Below are 17040 nucleotides of genomic sequence, written 5' to 3' on the forward strand. Positions count from 1 at the left end.
ATATGACATGTTGGTTGGATGGATGATTTTATTTTCTTTCTTTTGATTTGTTCATGTTTTTTAGATACTTTTTATATGTTGGAATAATAGCTTCTTAATGTTTGACTTTGATTTTGCTGTGTTTTTTTTAGTCAAACTAGATATGCCATTTGGGTGTCTTATCAAATCTCTTCTGAAAAATCACCTGCAACTCGTTTTTCCTCTTTATTTTTATTCTTACACTATCTTTCAAAACTCACACACTCTATATACGATCGTATAGAAGTTATATAATCGTATGGAACCCCACATGACAAAAGTACACATAAGTACACTGAAGTACGAAGTATGACTCTCACACGACCGTATGGAAACAAAAAAAAAAAGAATTGATTAAGCCAGATGTGTTTAGAGTTGTGATAGTATACGGATATGATTGTTAAAGGAAATATAATATAATATTTCGTACATGCTTATCCTCGTTTTACTTAATGAGACTACACAATATGCCGGATTTGATATAATATTCTACCGGTTTTAATATATAAAAGTTTAGGTCTTTTTTCAAAATTATAATTTTTCTAAAAAGTTATACCCAAAGTTCTGAATATTAAATGGGTGATAAACATACACATCTTCAAAGTTATAATAACACACACATCTTCAAAGTAATAATTTCTTAAAAAAGTTATACCCAAAATTCATGCTTGTATACGAAGTTTGGCAATTGTTAAAAAAAAAAAAGTTTGGCAATTGTTAAAAAAAAAACTCGTATGATGGTATGGGAGTTGTACTATCGCATGGTTTAGGAGAAAAAGAGTCCATTGAAATATGCTTCTCTCCCGCCTTTCGCGGGCAATTATTCAAACAACCATCACTCGCCATTTGTCCACACACGATCTAACTCCAGACTTCACTTCATTCCGAGACATCTACACTTCCAATCTCAAAATCGCCACTCTCTCTCGCCAAGGCAAACTCCACCATGCACGCCAACTGTTCGACCAAATGCCTCAACGAGACACCGTCTCATGGAACTCACTACTCACCGCCTACTGGAAGCACGGTAACATTCACCAATCCAAACGCCTATTCGACTCCATGCCTATTAAAAACGTGGTCTCATATAACTCCATGATCGCCGGTTTTGTCGAAAACGGGTTAATTCATGAATCAAAAACGTTATTCGATTCAATGCCTGATAGAAATATATCATCTTGGAATGTTATGCTTGCTGGGTTTGTTAAATTCGGGATGTTTGAGGATGCGGTGAAGGTGTTCGATGAAATGCCGAGGAGAAATGTGATATCGTATACCGCGATGATCGATGGGTATGTGCGAATGGGGGATGTTGACAAGGGTAGGGAGTTGTTTGAGACTATGCCAAGGCAGAATGAGGTTTCGTGGACGGTGATGATTAGTGCGTATGTGGAGAGTGATCGGTTTGGTGAGGCGAGGGAGCTGTTTGGGCGGATGCCGCGCAAGAATGTGGTTGCGATTACTGCGATGATTACGGGTTGTTATAAGGAGGGGAATGTGGATGAGGCGAGGGTGTTGTTTGAGCAGATTCAGTACAAAGATGATGTTTCGTATAATGCTATGATAGCAGGTGTGATATAGTTTACTCACCACTTTATGTTTATGTTTGGCACTGTCCTTTATAAATATGTTGTCTATACTGGTGGGACCATAATTTATTTTCATAGGGTGCGATTGGAGGAGGGACGATCGGGATTTTTGTGTATAAATAACACTAATTTTTTTAAGGGGGGCGACCCCCCCCCCTACATTACAAGCAGGTCCACCCCTAGTTATTTGGATTACTATACTCTACACGTAAAAAAGATGTTTTTTGGAGTTGGTGTTTTAGTAGGGGGTGTTCATGGACCAATTAGGGTCGGTTTTGAGCGCAAAACCAAAAAAAATCGGTTTTCATAATGGGTTTGGTTCGGTTTTGTGTTTTGCCAATTGGGCCTGAAATTTTTAAGTAGACAAAAACTGACCCAAAGCAATGAATTTGGGCCTGATACTTTGGGTCTAAATATTTTGTTAATTAATGATTAAAAAACTACTATACATTTGGTCCTAAAATTTTTGGACCGACAAAAATACCAAAATAATGAATTGGGGCCTAATTTTTGTTGCTAATTAATGATTAATTAATTATTACACATTTGGTTCTAAAATTTTTGACAAAAACTCAAAACAAAATAATATTTTGGGCCTGGAGCTTTGTGCCTAAATTTTTTAGTAGCTAATGGTTAATTGATTATAACACATTTGGTCCTAAAAATTTTGGGCTACTATCGTTCATTAATTTTTTATAATTTACGTAACATTCAAAAATAAAAATTTTAAATTCATGAATTTAATAAAAATGAAAGTCCTTTTTTTCAGTTTATATGGATTTGGTTATAAATGTCAGTTCGGTTTTATGGTTCAGTTTGGGTTTTACGGTTCAGCTCGGTTTTCAGTAAATGCAATAGCGAAACCGAAACCAAACTGCAAAGTTTGTTATTGGAGAAACATATAATCAAACCATTGGTTTTGGGTTGGATTTGGTTATTTGGGTTACGTATTAGTTATTTCTGTGACTGACTACGTTTGTTTGTCATATAACACATATTCTTCATTCAGGTTATGCTCAAAATGGAAGAGGTGAGGAGGCACTAGGACTACTTCTAGACATGATAAGGAGTCGGTTAAAACCAGATCGATACACACTCGTCTTGCTGCATGTTCAGGTCTTGCTTCACTTACCGAAGGCAAACAAACTCATGCACTTGCATTCAAATATCATCTTGGCACATATGTTTCAGTAGGCAATGCTTTGATCACTATGTACAGCAAATGTGGGTGTTTAATGGACTTCGAGTCGGCTTTTGAACATATATGTGATCCAGATGTTGTTTCTTGGAACACAATCATTGCTGCTTTTTCACAACATGGATTGTATGAGAAAGCTGTCTGGTTTTTTAAGAAAATGGAGTTAAGTGGAAATGAACCGGATGGGATAACGTTTCTTAGCCTGTTGTCAGCTTGCAGTCATGCAGGTACAGTTAAATTTGTTGTATGATTGTGATAGGATGTGAATAACCTTTATAGTATAGTTAAATGGATTGCATAAGTTGGTTGAGAAAGGGTATGTGTTTCTAATAGGTCTAGGGTTGCATACAAAAACGGACATAAATTAACGAGAACACATGTGTTCGTGTTCATTCGCTTAACTAAGTGAAAAGAAATTTGTTCATGTTTGTTTGTTTATTAAATAAATAAACGAACATAAACAAACCTTCCACCAAAGTGTTCACTGTACGTACAGTTTACAGGACTAAATAGGTAAAATGGGTAAATTTAAAGAATAAAAACATCTAAAATGAATAGCCAATTTCATCCAATGTGCATCAACAATGCATAAAACTTTCTGTGTTCATTACAATAGTACATGTTAATATGGTGAATAATGTTCGATGCCCTTTCATTCACAAATATATCAGAATATATAGAGTACAAAGGGCCTAATCTATATTTGGCTAATATTCAACATTGACTACCAAATCTTTATATAATAATACTATATATCACTAATACAACCCCGCAGTCGAAACGGGAGGAGGCCGAATGTTGAGACTGGATCTGAAGTCTTCAAAAAGAACTCGTGGAAGACCCTTTGTGAAAATGTCAGCGATCTGAAAACGAGAGGGAACGTGGAGGACCCGGACTTGGCCACAAGCTTCCTTTTCGCGAACGAAATGTATGCCGATTTCGATGTGCTTCGTTCGTTGATGTTGCACCGGATTTGTGGATAAATAGACCGCACTCACATTGTCGCAATAAACAAGTGTTGCTTTTGATGGAAGATGATGAAGTTCACCTAGTAAATTTCGCACCCAACACGTTTCAGAGACAACATTTGCGACACCTCTGTATTCCGCTTCAGCACTAGATCTTGAAAGTGTAGGCTGCCTTTTGGAGGACCATGAAAGAAGATTGTCTCCCATGTAAACGCAATAACCCGAGGTCGACCTCCGAGTATCCGGGCAGCCTGCCCAATCAGCATCAGTGTAGGAAACGAGGGAAAAAGTATCTGACCGATTAATGGTTAGCCCATAATTTAAAGTCCCTTGGCAAATTGCGTCTAAGGGCATTCATGTGTGTCGATCGTGGAGCGTGCATATGCATGCAGACTTGTTGAACCGCATAACTAATATCAGGTCTGGTGAAAGTGAGATATTGTAGTGCTCCACACAGTTGGCGATATTAGTTGGAGTTTCAAGTGGAGTGCCATCTGTGGAGCTCATTTTCTGATTTGTGTCGACCTGGGTGACTGCGGGTTTACAAGTGGTCATACCCGCACGATGGAGAATCTCAGTAGCGTACTTTTGCTGGTTTAAAAATAAAGACTGGTTAGGATGTTTAGTAACCGCCACCCCGAGAAAGTAACTGATTGGGCCTAGATCTTTCATGGCAAATTCGTTTGCCAAAAGGTTCATAAACCGTTGGTGAAGTACATCTGAAGAAGTAACGAGCAGAATGTCATCCACGTATAGCAAAATATAAGCCGTGTCACAACCATGGTGATAGACAAAAAGAGAGTTGTCACAACGACTTTGCTGAAATCCCATACAATAAGCATACTTGGCAAAGCGTTGATACCACGCCCTTGGCGCTTGCTTTAGGCCGTAAAGGGATTTCTTCAATAAGCACACATGATCAGGATAACGTGCATCCCGGAATCCCATGGGTTGATGCATGTACACGGTTTTGTTAAGTTTCCCATGAAGAACGCATTCTTTACATCCAACTGATGAATAGGCCATGATTTTGAAACTGCAATGCTTAGAACAGTCCGGATGGTGGCCGGTTTCACCACAGGACTAAATGTTTCTCCACAATCCACCCCGACCTGTTGAGATCTCCCGTCACATACTAAACGGGCTTTATACCTTTCTAAAGAGCCATCTGAGCGTGTCTTGTGGCGAAAAATCCACATACTTCTCACAATATTCATGTTTGGATTTCGTGGTACCAAATCCCATGTCTTATTATCGATAAGGGCACGAAACTCATCGAGCATGGCACTCTTCCAATCCGGGTCAGCCAAGGCTGCTGTGGGGTTGCGTGGTAGAGGGGAAATGGTAGAAGTGTGGAGATTAAAGAACGGTTGTCTAAGTTTGGAGATGCCCGACATACTACGAGTAGTAATTGTACGGGATGGAGGGGGATTGAGAGGGGGGGCTGGAACCGTAGGTTGGGTAGGGACAGGAGGTTCCGGAGTAGTAGGTTGGGTAGGGACAGGAGGTTTCGGAGCAGTAGGTTGGGTAGGGACAGGAGGTTTCGAGCGTCTGGAGTAAGTGATAGGGTATGTGGTGGATGGTGTATTTGGTGGTTGTAGGGTAGTGGTGGTAGGAGCAGGTTGAGGAGAGGAGCTGCTAGCATTTGGAGATGGGGTTTGCGGTGGGGGAGATGAGGGAAGGGACGATTGTGTAGAGGAGGGATGTGAGGAATACCATATAGATGGGTGAAGGTCTGATGTAAAAACATCATACTTGGGAGGAGTAATGTGCGATTATGAAACGGGAAAATAGTCTCGTCAAATATTACGTGTCGGGATAAAGTAATTTGACCAGTGATCATATCATAGCATTTATAGCCACGATGGGTGTTAGGGTAACCAAGAAAGACACAAGGTGATGAACATTTTTGAAGTTTATGGATAGTGCTGGATGGGATGAGTGGATAGCACAAACAACCAAACACACGAAGATGAGAATATGAGGGGTGACGATTGTATAGACGGTATGTGGGAGTGGCAAATGAGAGGACTTGACTTGGAAGGATATTGAGTAAATAGGTTGCTAAATCTAAGGCATGGTGCCAAAAATTTAACGGAACGGAAGATGAGCTAGAAGAGTTCGAAGAATGTTATTAATAGAACGTATTTTTCGTTCAGACTTACCATTTTGGGAAGAGGTGTATGGGCATGAGAAACGAAGGATCATGCCGTGGGTTTCACAAAATTGTTTGAAGGAATTGTTATCATATTCCTTACCATTATCACATTGAAAAGACTTGATGGTTGTGTTGAATTGAGTTTTGACGAATTGATTAAACTTAAGAAACGTGGGGAAGACTTGGGACTTATTTGCAAGTAGATAAGTCCATAAGAAATTAGTATAATCATCAAAACAATAGATAATATTTGTGACCTCCTGAACTTAGAACGGGAGAGGTCCAGATATCACTGTGAACAATGTCAAAAGGTGAATAAGTAACAGAAGTAGATGAAACAAATGGTAATTTAATATGTTTCCCCAAAACACAAGACTGGCAAACTGAAGAATTGCTTTTACTAAGAGAAGAAAAAGGTAAGGTTTTGTTTAAAGAAGACGAAATATGAGATCCCGGGTGTCCAAGACGGTGATGCCAGAGATCTTGAGTGTTAGCAGCAAACGTGGAAGGACTGATAACTTTGGAATGGGGGGTGAAGGTGAGTGGGTAGAGGTCTCCAGTGCTGTTACATCTAAGCAGAGGAGTGCGGGTCTCATAATCCTTCACATCAAAACCATATGGGTCAAATTCAATTGAAATGTTGTTATCGGTTGTTAACCGACGAACAGAAAGTAAATTTTTAATAAGGTTTGGGACATGAAGAATATTGTATAAATGTAGGGGTGGGTAAGGTGAAGGGGTGGGTAAGGTGAAGGTAGGGTTTGGTTACCGGTTCCGTGGATTGGGATTTGAGCGCCATTACCTACAATTATGTTCCGAAAAATACCCTTATTGACATAAGAGGAAAAATTGCCTGGGTTGTTTGACATGTGAGCGGTGGCACCACTGTCCAGGTACCAATTCTGATCAGAAGGTGTCATCGACATTGTGTTGAAAACTTGGTCTGGCGCTGAAGGGGCCCAACAATGATAAGCTGGCTGCTGTGGAAAGGGGGGGCCAATACGCTCTGATACCATGTTAATATGGTGAATAATGTTCGATGCCCTTTCATTCACAAATATATCAGAATATATAGAGTACAAAGGGCCTAATCTATATTTGGCTAATATTCAACATTGACTACCAAATCTTTATATAATAATACTATATATCACTAATAATACAGTTTCTTTAATCATATAATGGAGCATTAAATACTTACAAAGTCGAGGATTAAAGTCAAAATCGTTTGCAGGTCAGCTTGGCCCGACTCTTTTGACCCATTATCCAAATTTATTCCAACATAACCGGTTCAACCATCTTGCCACCTCAGGTTTTGACCATTGACTTTGTCATAATGCAGGTATGGTAAAGGAGAGTTTATATTGGTTTGACTCAATGAAAGATACTTACAAGGTGGAACCAAAGTGTGAACACTATGCTTGTTTGATTGACATTTTGGGTCGATCGGGTCAAGTTGAAGCCGCTTATAAAATGATTAAAAAGATGCCATTTAAACCCGACTTGGGAATATGGGGCGCGATTCTAGCTGGGTGTCGGTTTAGTTTAAATATTGAGTTGGCTGAATTAGCTGCAACTGAAATTATGAGGTTGGATCCTAAAAACTCGGGGGCTTATGTTATGTTGTCTAATATTTATGCTGCGGGTGGTTTGTGGAGGAAAGTGAGTCGAGTGAGACACTTGATGAAGGAAAATGAAGTTAAGAAGCAAACCGCATTTAGTTGGATGGAGATCGATAACACAGTGCATTATTTTGTGGGAGGAGATGCGTCTCATTTAGCAATTGATGAGATTCATCATGTTATTGTTCAACTTTACTCACAAATGAAACACATGGATAAGGAATGTTACTTAGGTTATCAATACATTACATAGCTTAGAAGCGGTGCGATTTTTGTCTATACTAACGATTCTCAATTTTTATAATAGATTAGAACTAATGCGTTCAAATCTCATTTTTGTGCATCTTGAGGAGTAGTTAGAAGCAACAACATTCACAACATCCATCTGGCTGCTAACATGAATCAATGTGACTTGCTCTTAGAAAAACTACGTTAAACGGTTCATAAGGTTAATGTGACAAACAATGCAGGTTTTCTCCGCACTAGCTCGTTGTACTTGTAAATAAACTTACTAACAATGTGCTAATGTTAATGTGAGTTGATACAAACTGAGCTATATTCCATAAGACCAACTTAATTTTGTAAATCTGTAGTGAAACTTTCTTTTTTAATTCAAAATGTCTGCACCTAAAGGGTGCTTTCCTAATTATCTGAATGTTCCAATTTTATTTAATACTCTTCCAATTACTATTTTAAAATAGTTTCTAATTTGAATGTAAGTAACCATATCTACTTAAATATTCACATTCCACAACTAGTTTCTATTTTGTAAGTGCTAATCATAAGCCCTTAACGGATTTTGAAATTATACGATTAGTGCAATAATTAGGGTGTCAATCATGTCTTCGTTGGTCGATTATTAATGTCAGAAACATTAATGGCCGAGTCAAAGGGGTAGTTAATCGAGTTGGAAAGCTGTAAAATGGGTTAAACAGCCGAGTTGATTAGTTTAATGGGTTAAACAAATCAACCTATGCCTGTCATTGAACACAAAGTTGATTGTTTTGTGTTTTATGTCGTGTTTCGGTCCAAGTCAGAAGTTGCCACCCGCAATGAACGATAATTTAAGTGATTCAAGCATGGATCTTTTACAAATATATTGATGCATACAAATAACAGCAAGTTTGGCATTTCTAGCTTTGTGTTCAACTCTTTGGTCAAAGACTCAAAAGTTGAGAATTAGGCGACCTAAATTAGTGTAAAGCGAGGATGAAAAACATCAATACGATTGTTGTAAACTTCCTACTTTATTTATAAATCATAAATAACGTCATTTCGAAAGAGAAAAAAAGGGAGGTTTTGGGGTTTGAAAGATTGGAATCACTTTCCAATCATTTCATACTTTTATTACATTCCTTTGTTCTTATTCCCATTCCAAACTAATTAACCAAAAACGACTAATCTGTAGCGTCCGCCAACATTAACCAGATTCACTTGGTGTCTTTGTAGGCGGCTTCATGAACCCCAAGAGCCGCTCGGCCCGATGGGTCAAGATTTTTGGACCATGATGCATCCCACTCTACTGCTTTAGCTGTGCTGCATGCCACACTTGGACCCCCAGGAACTGTTAGTCTTGCAGCATTCTGCATCAACATAAAAACTATATGTCATGTACAAGGGCACTAGCTATATAAACAAATCATGTAAAACTCCACTATATTATAAAAATAAGGGAATATTTCTCACCTATAATAATTTTAGCACTTTTTGTATAAAAATGCTTTATTAACTTTTTGAAGTAGAAAAAATAAAAAATGAGAAAGGTAAATAATTTGTCAAACAAACAGAAATAAATAAATTATAAAATCATTTAAAAATAAATTTTATGAAATAAATAAAATTGATAAGAATAAAAGAAAAGGAAAGAAAAGAATTGTGGAAAGTATACATTTTACTTTAAATGTAAGGGTAAAATGGTCATTTTAAATAAACTAATGGGAAAAATTAACGCCGGTTAATGGAAAGGACTGTAGGTGTGACAACTTTTCACCTTAGTTTAAGGAAAGAACCCGGAAAGAGCCCGCAATTTTAGGTATACTAAAGGAAAACTTATGTAATTTACTCAAAAAACAATTGCGAAAATTTTCACAATGGAATAAGAGCGGCACTCAAATGATGGAATAATAATGATACTCGAGTGGTTTCATTGTTAGGAAAAACGACAAAGTGACTTTATTTGAACAATATTAAAAACTTTGTTATTAATTGATAACTTAATCTCTAAAAATAACAGTAAATAAAGGTACCTTAGGGAAAAACTTCTCAAAGATGGTACGATAGTAGTATGCTTCCTTGGTCACAGGGGTGTTTTCGGGATAAACAAAATTTGCATTCGCTAACATCGAATCAGTAACCTGAAAACATCATTCATCATATGCCTGTCTGTTTGTCTTACTATAACAATAATATTGAATTTCATGCACAAATTTTCAACACGAATAACCAACCTGTTTGTTTGCATGATCTTTCAACCCATCAATCCAACTGTATCCAACTCCGTCACTAAACTGTTCCTTTTGCCTGTATAATATATGCTTTGGAAGATACGGTTTCTCGTCATCGTCAAACGCGTTGCGCAATACCCATTTTTCAATTCTCCCGACATCGCGTTGAATCTATTGTAAAAATTTATAATAAATGATTATCCTTGTAAATACATCGAAACAATGTTTATGTTTGGTTTAGTTTTATGTTTTTTAAGAACCGATTTTTCAGTTTGGTTCGGTTTTTCTATCAACCAAAACCGAAAAGCCTTACTGAATCGAACCAATAGGAATCAAACCAAGCTGATACAAACCGGCAGTTTGGTTTGGTTTGATGTTTTTAAGAACTGATTTTTCGGGTTAGCTATCAACCAAAAAACCGAGCCGATTGGAACCAAATCGAACCCAAAAAAAACAACAGTTAGGTTTTATATTTTTTCAGAAACCGATTGTTCAGTTTGGTTTTTATGTTTTTTCGATAAACAAGTTTTCAGTTCGATTTTGGTTTAGCTATCAACAAAAGCCGAACCACAAAAATACCAATTCAGAATAAATTATAGAAAATTAATAAATGGCGTAGCCCGTAAATTTTAGGCCCAAATTTGTAATATAAATTAATAATTAACTAACAAAAAAAATTAGATGCAAAGTTTTAAACTCCATTTCATTATGCTGGGCCGTTTTTTGAGCCCAAAATTTTTATGCCAAATGGTAAAACCGAAAACGAACCAAACATATTGTGAAGCCCACAAATCAAAACCGAGCGGTTTTTAAAAACCAAATTTTCGGTTTTTGGTTCAATTTGAGCCCAAAAACCTACCGATAGCTTTTGCTATGAGTGGGATTTTACCGGATACGTTTGTGTGTTTAAATAAACAAGTGAATAACTATTTTATAGACACATCCTAAATTAATATTTTACCATCTTCCACTTTGGGTCAATGCTCATTGCAACATCAATGAACTCCTTATCTAGAAAAGGCACACGCGCTTCAAGACCCCATGCTGACGTGGACTTATTTGCCCTCAAGCAATCATACAAATGAAGAGCCTTGATCTACATGAACAAAACAACAATTCACAATCATTAAAACCTACGAATACGATAGTCCCAACTCCCAACTAGGGCTCTAAACGAGTCGAGCGAAGCCAAAGTGAGCTTACACTCGGGTCATTTATCTTAACAGGCTGAAACGTTGAGCTCACGCTCGGCTCGTTTACAGACCGAGCTGACTTCGAGCGAACTTTGTGCGAGCCGTGAGCTTTTTTAACAGCTCTGGTTCCGACATTTACCAAAGTAAAAGTAAGAATCACAATAAAAAAAATTAAAAATATTGTCAAACCTTTCTACACGTTTCTTCATGAAACTCCTCCTTGTTAGGAGCCTTGTGAAAATACAAATAACCGCCAAATATTTCATCCGATCCTTCACCCGAAAGAACCATTTTGACTCCCAACGACTTGATTTTGCGCGACATTAGAAACATCGGTGTGCTAGCTCTAATAGTAGTTACATCATACGTTTCAATATGGTAAATCACCTCTTCAATTGCATCTATTCCTTCCTAATATACATCATACAAACATATGTGTATATTTTAGATTTTGTTTTATCTAATATTAAGTTAAAAAAAGATTTACCTGAACAGTAAAGTAAAACTCATGGTGTCGAGTCTTAAGATAATCAGCAACCTCTCTCGCAGCAACTAAATCAGGAGATCCCTGAAAAAGAAACCGATTTAATTACAACTGTTTTGCTACCAGTAAGGCTGTAATTGTGTAAACAAGCCAAAACCGCTGATGAGCTACTAGAGATCAGCTCCCTAAAAACTCAAACGGGTGGAACTTAAAGTAGCTCCAAAGCTCCAACCTAAAACAAACTTAATCACTAAGCCCAAGCCCGCGCTTCACTTATCAAGCTCGAACTGGCTCACAAACTTATTATATGGTTTTATTAAATATATATTTATATAATAATTAGTATCTATAAAATTATGATAACAATAACTAAATAGTATATATTTTCATATACAAATATTCTAATTAAAAAATAAATGAAGATGTATAAAAACTAATTAATATTTAATAACGAGCCAAGCCTGAAGCTCAAATTTATAAATTTATAATAAACTTTTGAAGCTCCTTAGCCTAGACGAGTTTATTATTTATATACATTTTATTAAAATATTATATACACACTTATATAATAATTATTAATATATATAGCATTATGAGAAACATAACTAAATAATATATATTACGTTATATGTATAAGTTATATTTGAAAAACTATATAAAAAATAATTAAAAATGTATATAAAATAGTTAGTAATAATAAATGAATCGAGCTCGAGCTTTAGAAATAAAGCTCAAAACAACCCAAGCTCAAGCCCTCATAAGTTAAACAAGCCTAGTCGAGCTCTAGGTGTATTTGTTGTTCCCTTACAAGTTTTGAAATTTAAATTGTCTCTCTTTCGAAACAATAACTAACATATGTATGCAGAATAAAACAATGCTGACCTTCAATCCGACGCAGAAAGTATGCAGCTGTGATCCCCACTGGCAATAAGCTTCCGAATCGATCAAATGGCGTGAAGCAACAGCAGCAACAAGAGACGAATCAAGGCCTCCAGAAAGAAGTACACCGAAGGGTACATCCGTCATTAGTCTTTTAACCACAGCCTGTAAATATATGAAATGGACTTAAATTAAGCAAAAGTTGCACAATGATCCATGTAGTTCGGCCATATTGCAATTTTGGTCCCCAAATTTTAAAAAAATTGCAGACTTATGCTTGGCCCAAACATTTGTTAGTAACATTTATATTAATTACAATGAAACTTATGCTTGGTCCAAACTTGCAATATGGTCAAACCAATTCCTCTACAATAACTTTCAAATCATATAAAATAAGAATATTCACACTTATATTTAATTACAATTAACCTTCTCAAAGGCGTTGCGTAGAACAAGGGGATCGTATGGAGTTGAAGGAACGCGTTCTGAATACCATGTGGGGTTATACCACCGTCTCAGCCCACCTGTGACATGAATATTACAATATAGAAACTTGATTATTTTGATTGATAAAATGAAATTATTTGTCACATTTTGGAACAACTATGTGATAGTACTATATATAAATTTAGATTAATAGGATACCATTTTTGCTAGAATATATGTGGCCAGGAAGAAATGACATAAACTGTTCACAATCATCACTCAAAGCCTTCATTTCTGATGCAAACCACACAGAACCTGTAGTCGAAAGTTATAAGTTTAAAACAAACCCATAAATAATAGTTCCTTTGATAATGGTTTCAGTCATAAAAAATATCATTTTTAAATCAGAAAAACATCGTAATATGAACAAAAATATCATTTTTAAATTCAAAAAAATGGATATACATAGGGGTAGGGATGTGAACCTCTGGCATGATATGTCCCTAACACGAAATTCGCAGGTTTGGGTTTGGTGTAAAGTGTAAACGAGTTTGAGTCAGTTTCAGGTAGAACCCTCAACCCGATTAACCAAACGGGTCGTGTTCGGGTCAACCCATCTTGTTCACAATTGACACGTTTAACGCATTTAGTTTTATCTTTTCTTTAAATGTGTTTTATGTAATAAATTAAGTTGGTTGCGTATCTTATGCCAAATCATAAAATTAAAAAGGAAATTGACTTAAGATTTTTTATAACTAAAATGCAATTGTTTTTATACAAATTTGTATATTTTGTTGTAAAAATGTAAAGTCAAGTATTTACATGTGAAAAGTGAAAACCATAAGAAAAAAAACTCCCAAACGGGTCGTGTTTGGGCTCATGTGTGTGACACAATGTTCGGGTTCATGTTGGGTTGGACCCTCAAACATGGCCAACACCCCTACATAGGGTGTAAACGAGCCAACCCGCTTGTGAGCTACTCAAAATCAGCTTGCAAAAAGATCAAAAACCAGCTCGAGCTTAAATTCAAGCTCATTTAATAAACTAGCCTGAGTTTCACATACTGATCTTGACTAGGCTCGCGAGCCTAAACGAACCTATTCTTCATATAAATATAATAATGTTTGTTTTGAATAATAAATAGAGTGAATTTCATATATATTTACAAACTTGACAAAGTAAAAAAACTGTTATTATTAAATCGAGCCAATTGCAGAAGCAGTAAAAAAGCTCGTAAGAAATGAAACACGAAAAAACGAAAGAAAATAAAGCAGTAATAAGACGATTTAAAAGGGGGTAATAATAAGTTTTAAGAAAATTAATGAAAATATGGTTATATCATCAATTATTTTTATGGAACATATATATATAGCATTTTGATTATTTTATAGGGATATATATGATATTTTGCAAGTTTGTAAAGCTATATATGAAATTATCCCCAATATATAATTACATAATAAATGCTGTTATAAAATATTATTATGATAAAATTACTTAATATACATACATATATACATATAATATAATGCGTTATATATATATATAAGATTGTAATTATAATTTATCAATACATAAAAGGAATTATATTAAGTATGCAAATAAAATAATTAACAAGAATAAACGAGCTGAGCTGGAGCTTTAGACATAAAGCTCGAAATGAGCCAAGCCTAACTCAAGCTCACCTGAGGTCGGGCTCGACTCAGCTTGTTTCACCCGTAGATAAACGTACCATCGAGGCCCCAACCAATGTAAAGTGGAGTGATCCCAATCGCGTCCCTTGCTGCTATGTAACTTTTATCACGTTTGTCTAGAAGCACAAAAGAGAACATTCCATCCAACATATGCACAAAGTCTTCTCCATATTCTTCATACTAGTAAAAACATAAATATTTCAAATGTTATGTATATCCTTAAATTCTGCTAAAATATCAATTTTGACAAATCTACCCTTTCTACTTACAAGATGGGCAATCACTTCACAGTCGCTTCCGGTATTAAATGTGTGAGACTTCAGTTGCTCCCTCAACGCTTTATGGTTATAAATCTCCCCATTCACCTAATAATTGTAATTAAAGAGTTATAGAAAATTGCACAAGACGATCCCTGTGGTTTGAGCAAATTGCAAATTCTGTCCCTAGTTTTTAAAAAAATGCAAACTTAGTCCAAATATTTGTGGAAGGGCTACATGATTAGTCCCCAATGTTAATATCAGTTAGTTTTTAACACATAAGTGATGGCGCATGACATCACTTTTCCGTGAAACCCTCACACAAACGTTTGGACTAAGTTTGCTTTTTTTAAGATATGAGAACCAAACTTGAAATATGATCAAACCACAGGGCCCATTTGTCGAATTTTCTCTAATAATCAGAAAAAGGTAGACAGTAAATGCAACAATTACAAGTTTTGATAAAAAGAATATTATTCATTCAACTTACTGTCACAATAATGGATTTGTCCTCATTATAAAGTGGTTGATCCCCTGAAGCAGGATCTACAATCGCTAAACGTTGATGAGCAAGATAACAGTCTTCCTCACTGTGGAGCCCACTCCAGTCGGGACCTCGGTGGCGTAACCTAACAGAGTAAAAAGCAAGCAGACAGACAGTAAGATTATGAAAGACTGAACTGATAACCATTCAATAGGTGATTACAATATATAGAGATGTAAACTGGTCCCCTGAAACAAAATAACCCTGATGATAATATGCATTCCTATATCGACAGTTGAGAACTTACCTAATGTGACTCGCATGTTAATAATTCCACTTCAAATTTTGGAACAATTATAGTTGGAACAGACTACTGATTTCTAGCAGTTAACTCTTAAAAGGAAGCCCAACCAACTGGGTTTTAAAAAGCACGTGCCACACCAAGGCGGTAGGGTCCACTCGCAAAGACGCATGATATTTATATATATAATGCTTTCTTATATTTTTGGTAGGTTTCTAGTATCTCATACCCAAAATGTAGACATTAAAACTTCTGTACATGCTAACAACAAGCTAACTAGTTAAAGAGATTGGTTAAATGTAGAAGTGTAAATGAGTCGAGCCAGAGCTCAATCTCGGATCGTTTAACTTACAAGAGCTTGAGCTTGGGTGAGTAGTTTTTATAACTTGAGCTCGGTTTGGCTTCGGCTCTTAATTATTTATTATGTAAATTTATAGTAATTATATATATATATATATATTCATTATAAACTTATATGTAAAATAACACATATTAAATAAAAATTACATGAATAATAATAGGCTCGCTAGGCAGCTCGAGCTCAATAAGTGAACCTCAAGCTTGGCCTCATTTATTAATGAGCTTAGTTTTAGGCTCGAGCTCGTTTAAGCTCGACTCGCTTATATCCTAGCTACTTAATTGCACAAACTAAGGTTTTGTCACCACATGCAGCAAAGCCTCAGCTTCCATTTCATTTTTTTTTAATTACATTGATATCATTCATCCAGTTTTAGGTCAAACAGAAGCAGCGGAATTTATATTATTCAAAATTCTAATCGCACAAAGAAACATAACGCCTGTTAAGGAATTCTAATTAAATCTGTGCAAAAATAAGAAAGCCTAAACAGACATAATCTAACAGAGGGATTTAATCAATAAGAGACATGCATAGGTGATTGAATAAACAGAAAACGATTAAAATTAAGATGGCAATACCGTCTGGAGAGTTCGATGATTCTGGCTCGTTTGGCCTGAGAGCAATCGACGCAACCGAATACAGCGAGTATTCCACACATGGCGGCTCAAATCAAAATGAGCTGAGAATATAATATATCTAGGTATTCAACAGCGGAATAATAATAATAATATGTTAAACTCTGTGTGTGTGTGTGAGTATTCCAGCTTGGAGTTTAGTTATAATTTTTTTTTATTTATTTAAGGAAGGAATTACGGTTTAATGCCTATAAAAACGCCCTAATTACTACTAATATTTGGGGAAATTTTGGTGATTAATGGTATTAGTTAATTTTGATAAAAACAAAATCAACTTGCTATTATAAGCTTTGAAATCTTGGTGGGCCACAGGTGAACATGTTAATTATAAT

At 36.0% G+C, this 17040-nt stretch overlaps 1 protein-coding gene and 1 pseudogene across 2 annotated transcripts; one reads left to right on the forward strand and one right to left on the reverse strand.

The window, feature by feature from the left end:
- The first annotated feature begins 810 nt into the window (after positions 1 to 810).
- On the forward strand, positions 811 to 7806 carry LOC143559821 (pentatricopeptide repeat-containing protein At2g37320-like; annotated as a pseudogene). The gene is made up of 3 exons (XR_013140001.1): positions 811 to 1588; positions 2617 to 3032; positions 7274 to 7806. The product of XR_013140001.1 is annotated as a pentatricopeptide repeat-containing protein At2g37320-like (transcript).
- A 1112-nt stretch (positions 7807 to 8918) lies between these two features.
- LOC143559817 (asparagine synthetase [glutamine-hydrolyzing] 2) lies at positions 8919 to 16788 on the reverse strand. Its single transcript, XM_077048278.1, has 13 exons — positions 16652 to 16788; positions 15421 to 15559; positions 14943 to 15038; positions 14712 to 14853; positions 13199 to 13294; positions 12983 to 13077; positions 12557 to 12718; positions 11678 to 11758; positions 11380 to 11601; positions 10959 to 11093; positions 10001 to 10168; positions 9800 to 9907; positions 8919 to 9136 (listed from the first exon to the last, which is right to left on the reverse strand). Exons 1-13 carry the CDS (start codon positions 16729 to 16731, stop codon positions 8984 to 8986), a joined length of 1677 nt encoding a protein of 558 aa, XP_076904393.1. The 5' UTR covers positions 16732 to 16788; the 3' UTR covers positions 8919 to 8983.
- Between the last annotated feature and the right edge of the window lie 252 nt (positions 16789 to 17040).

Source organism: Bidens hawaiensis, unplaced genomic scaffold (assembly GCF_021521415.1).
Source record: "Bidens hawaiensis isolate Kalapana, Puna unplaced genomic scaffold, B.hawaiensis_p1.1 tig00020044_1, whole genome shotgun sequence".
Taxonomy (NCBI): Eukaryota; Viridiplantae; Streptophyta; class Magnoliopsida; order Asterales; family Asteraceae; genus Bidens; species Bidens hawaiensis.

Excerpts from the sequence above, each read along its gene's own strand:
- LOC143559817 (XM_077048278.1), bottom strand. The coding sequence starts at position 16,731 with ATGTGTGGAATACTCGCTGTATTCGGTTGCGTCGATTGCTCTCAGGCC. Across the intron at positions 15,039-15,420 it reads ACAAATCCATTATTGTGACA|GTGAATGGGGAGATTTATAA; the intron begins GTAAGTTGAATG and ends TACAATTATTAG. Across the intron at positions 9,908-10,000 it reads AAGATCATGCAAACAAACAG|GTTACTGATTCGATGTTAGC; the intron begins GTTGGTTATTCG and ends TGATGTTTTCAG.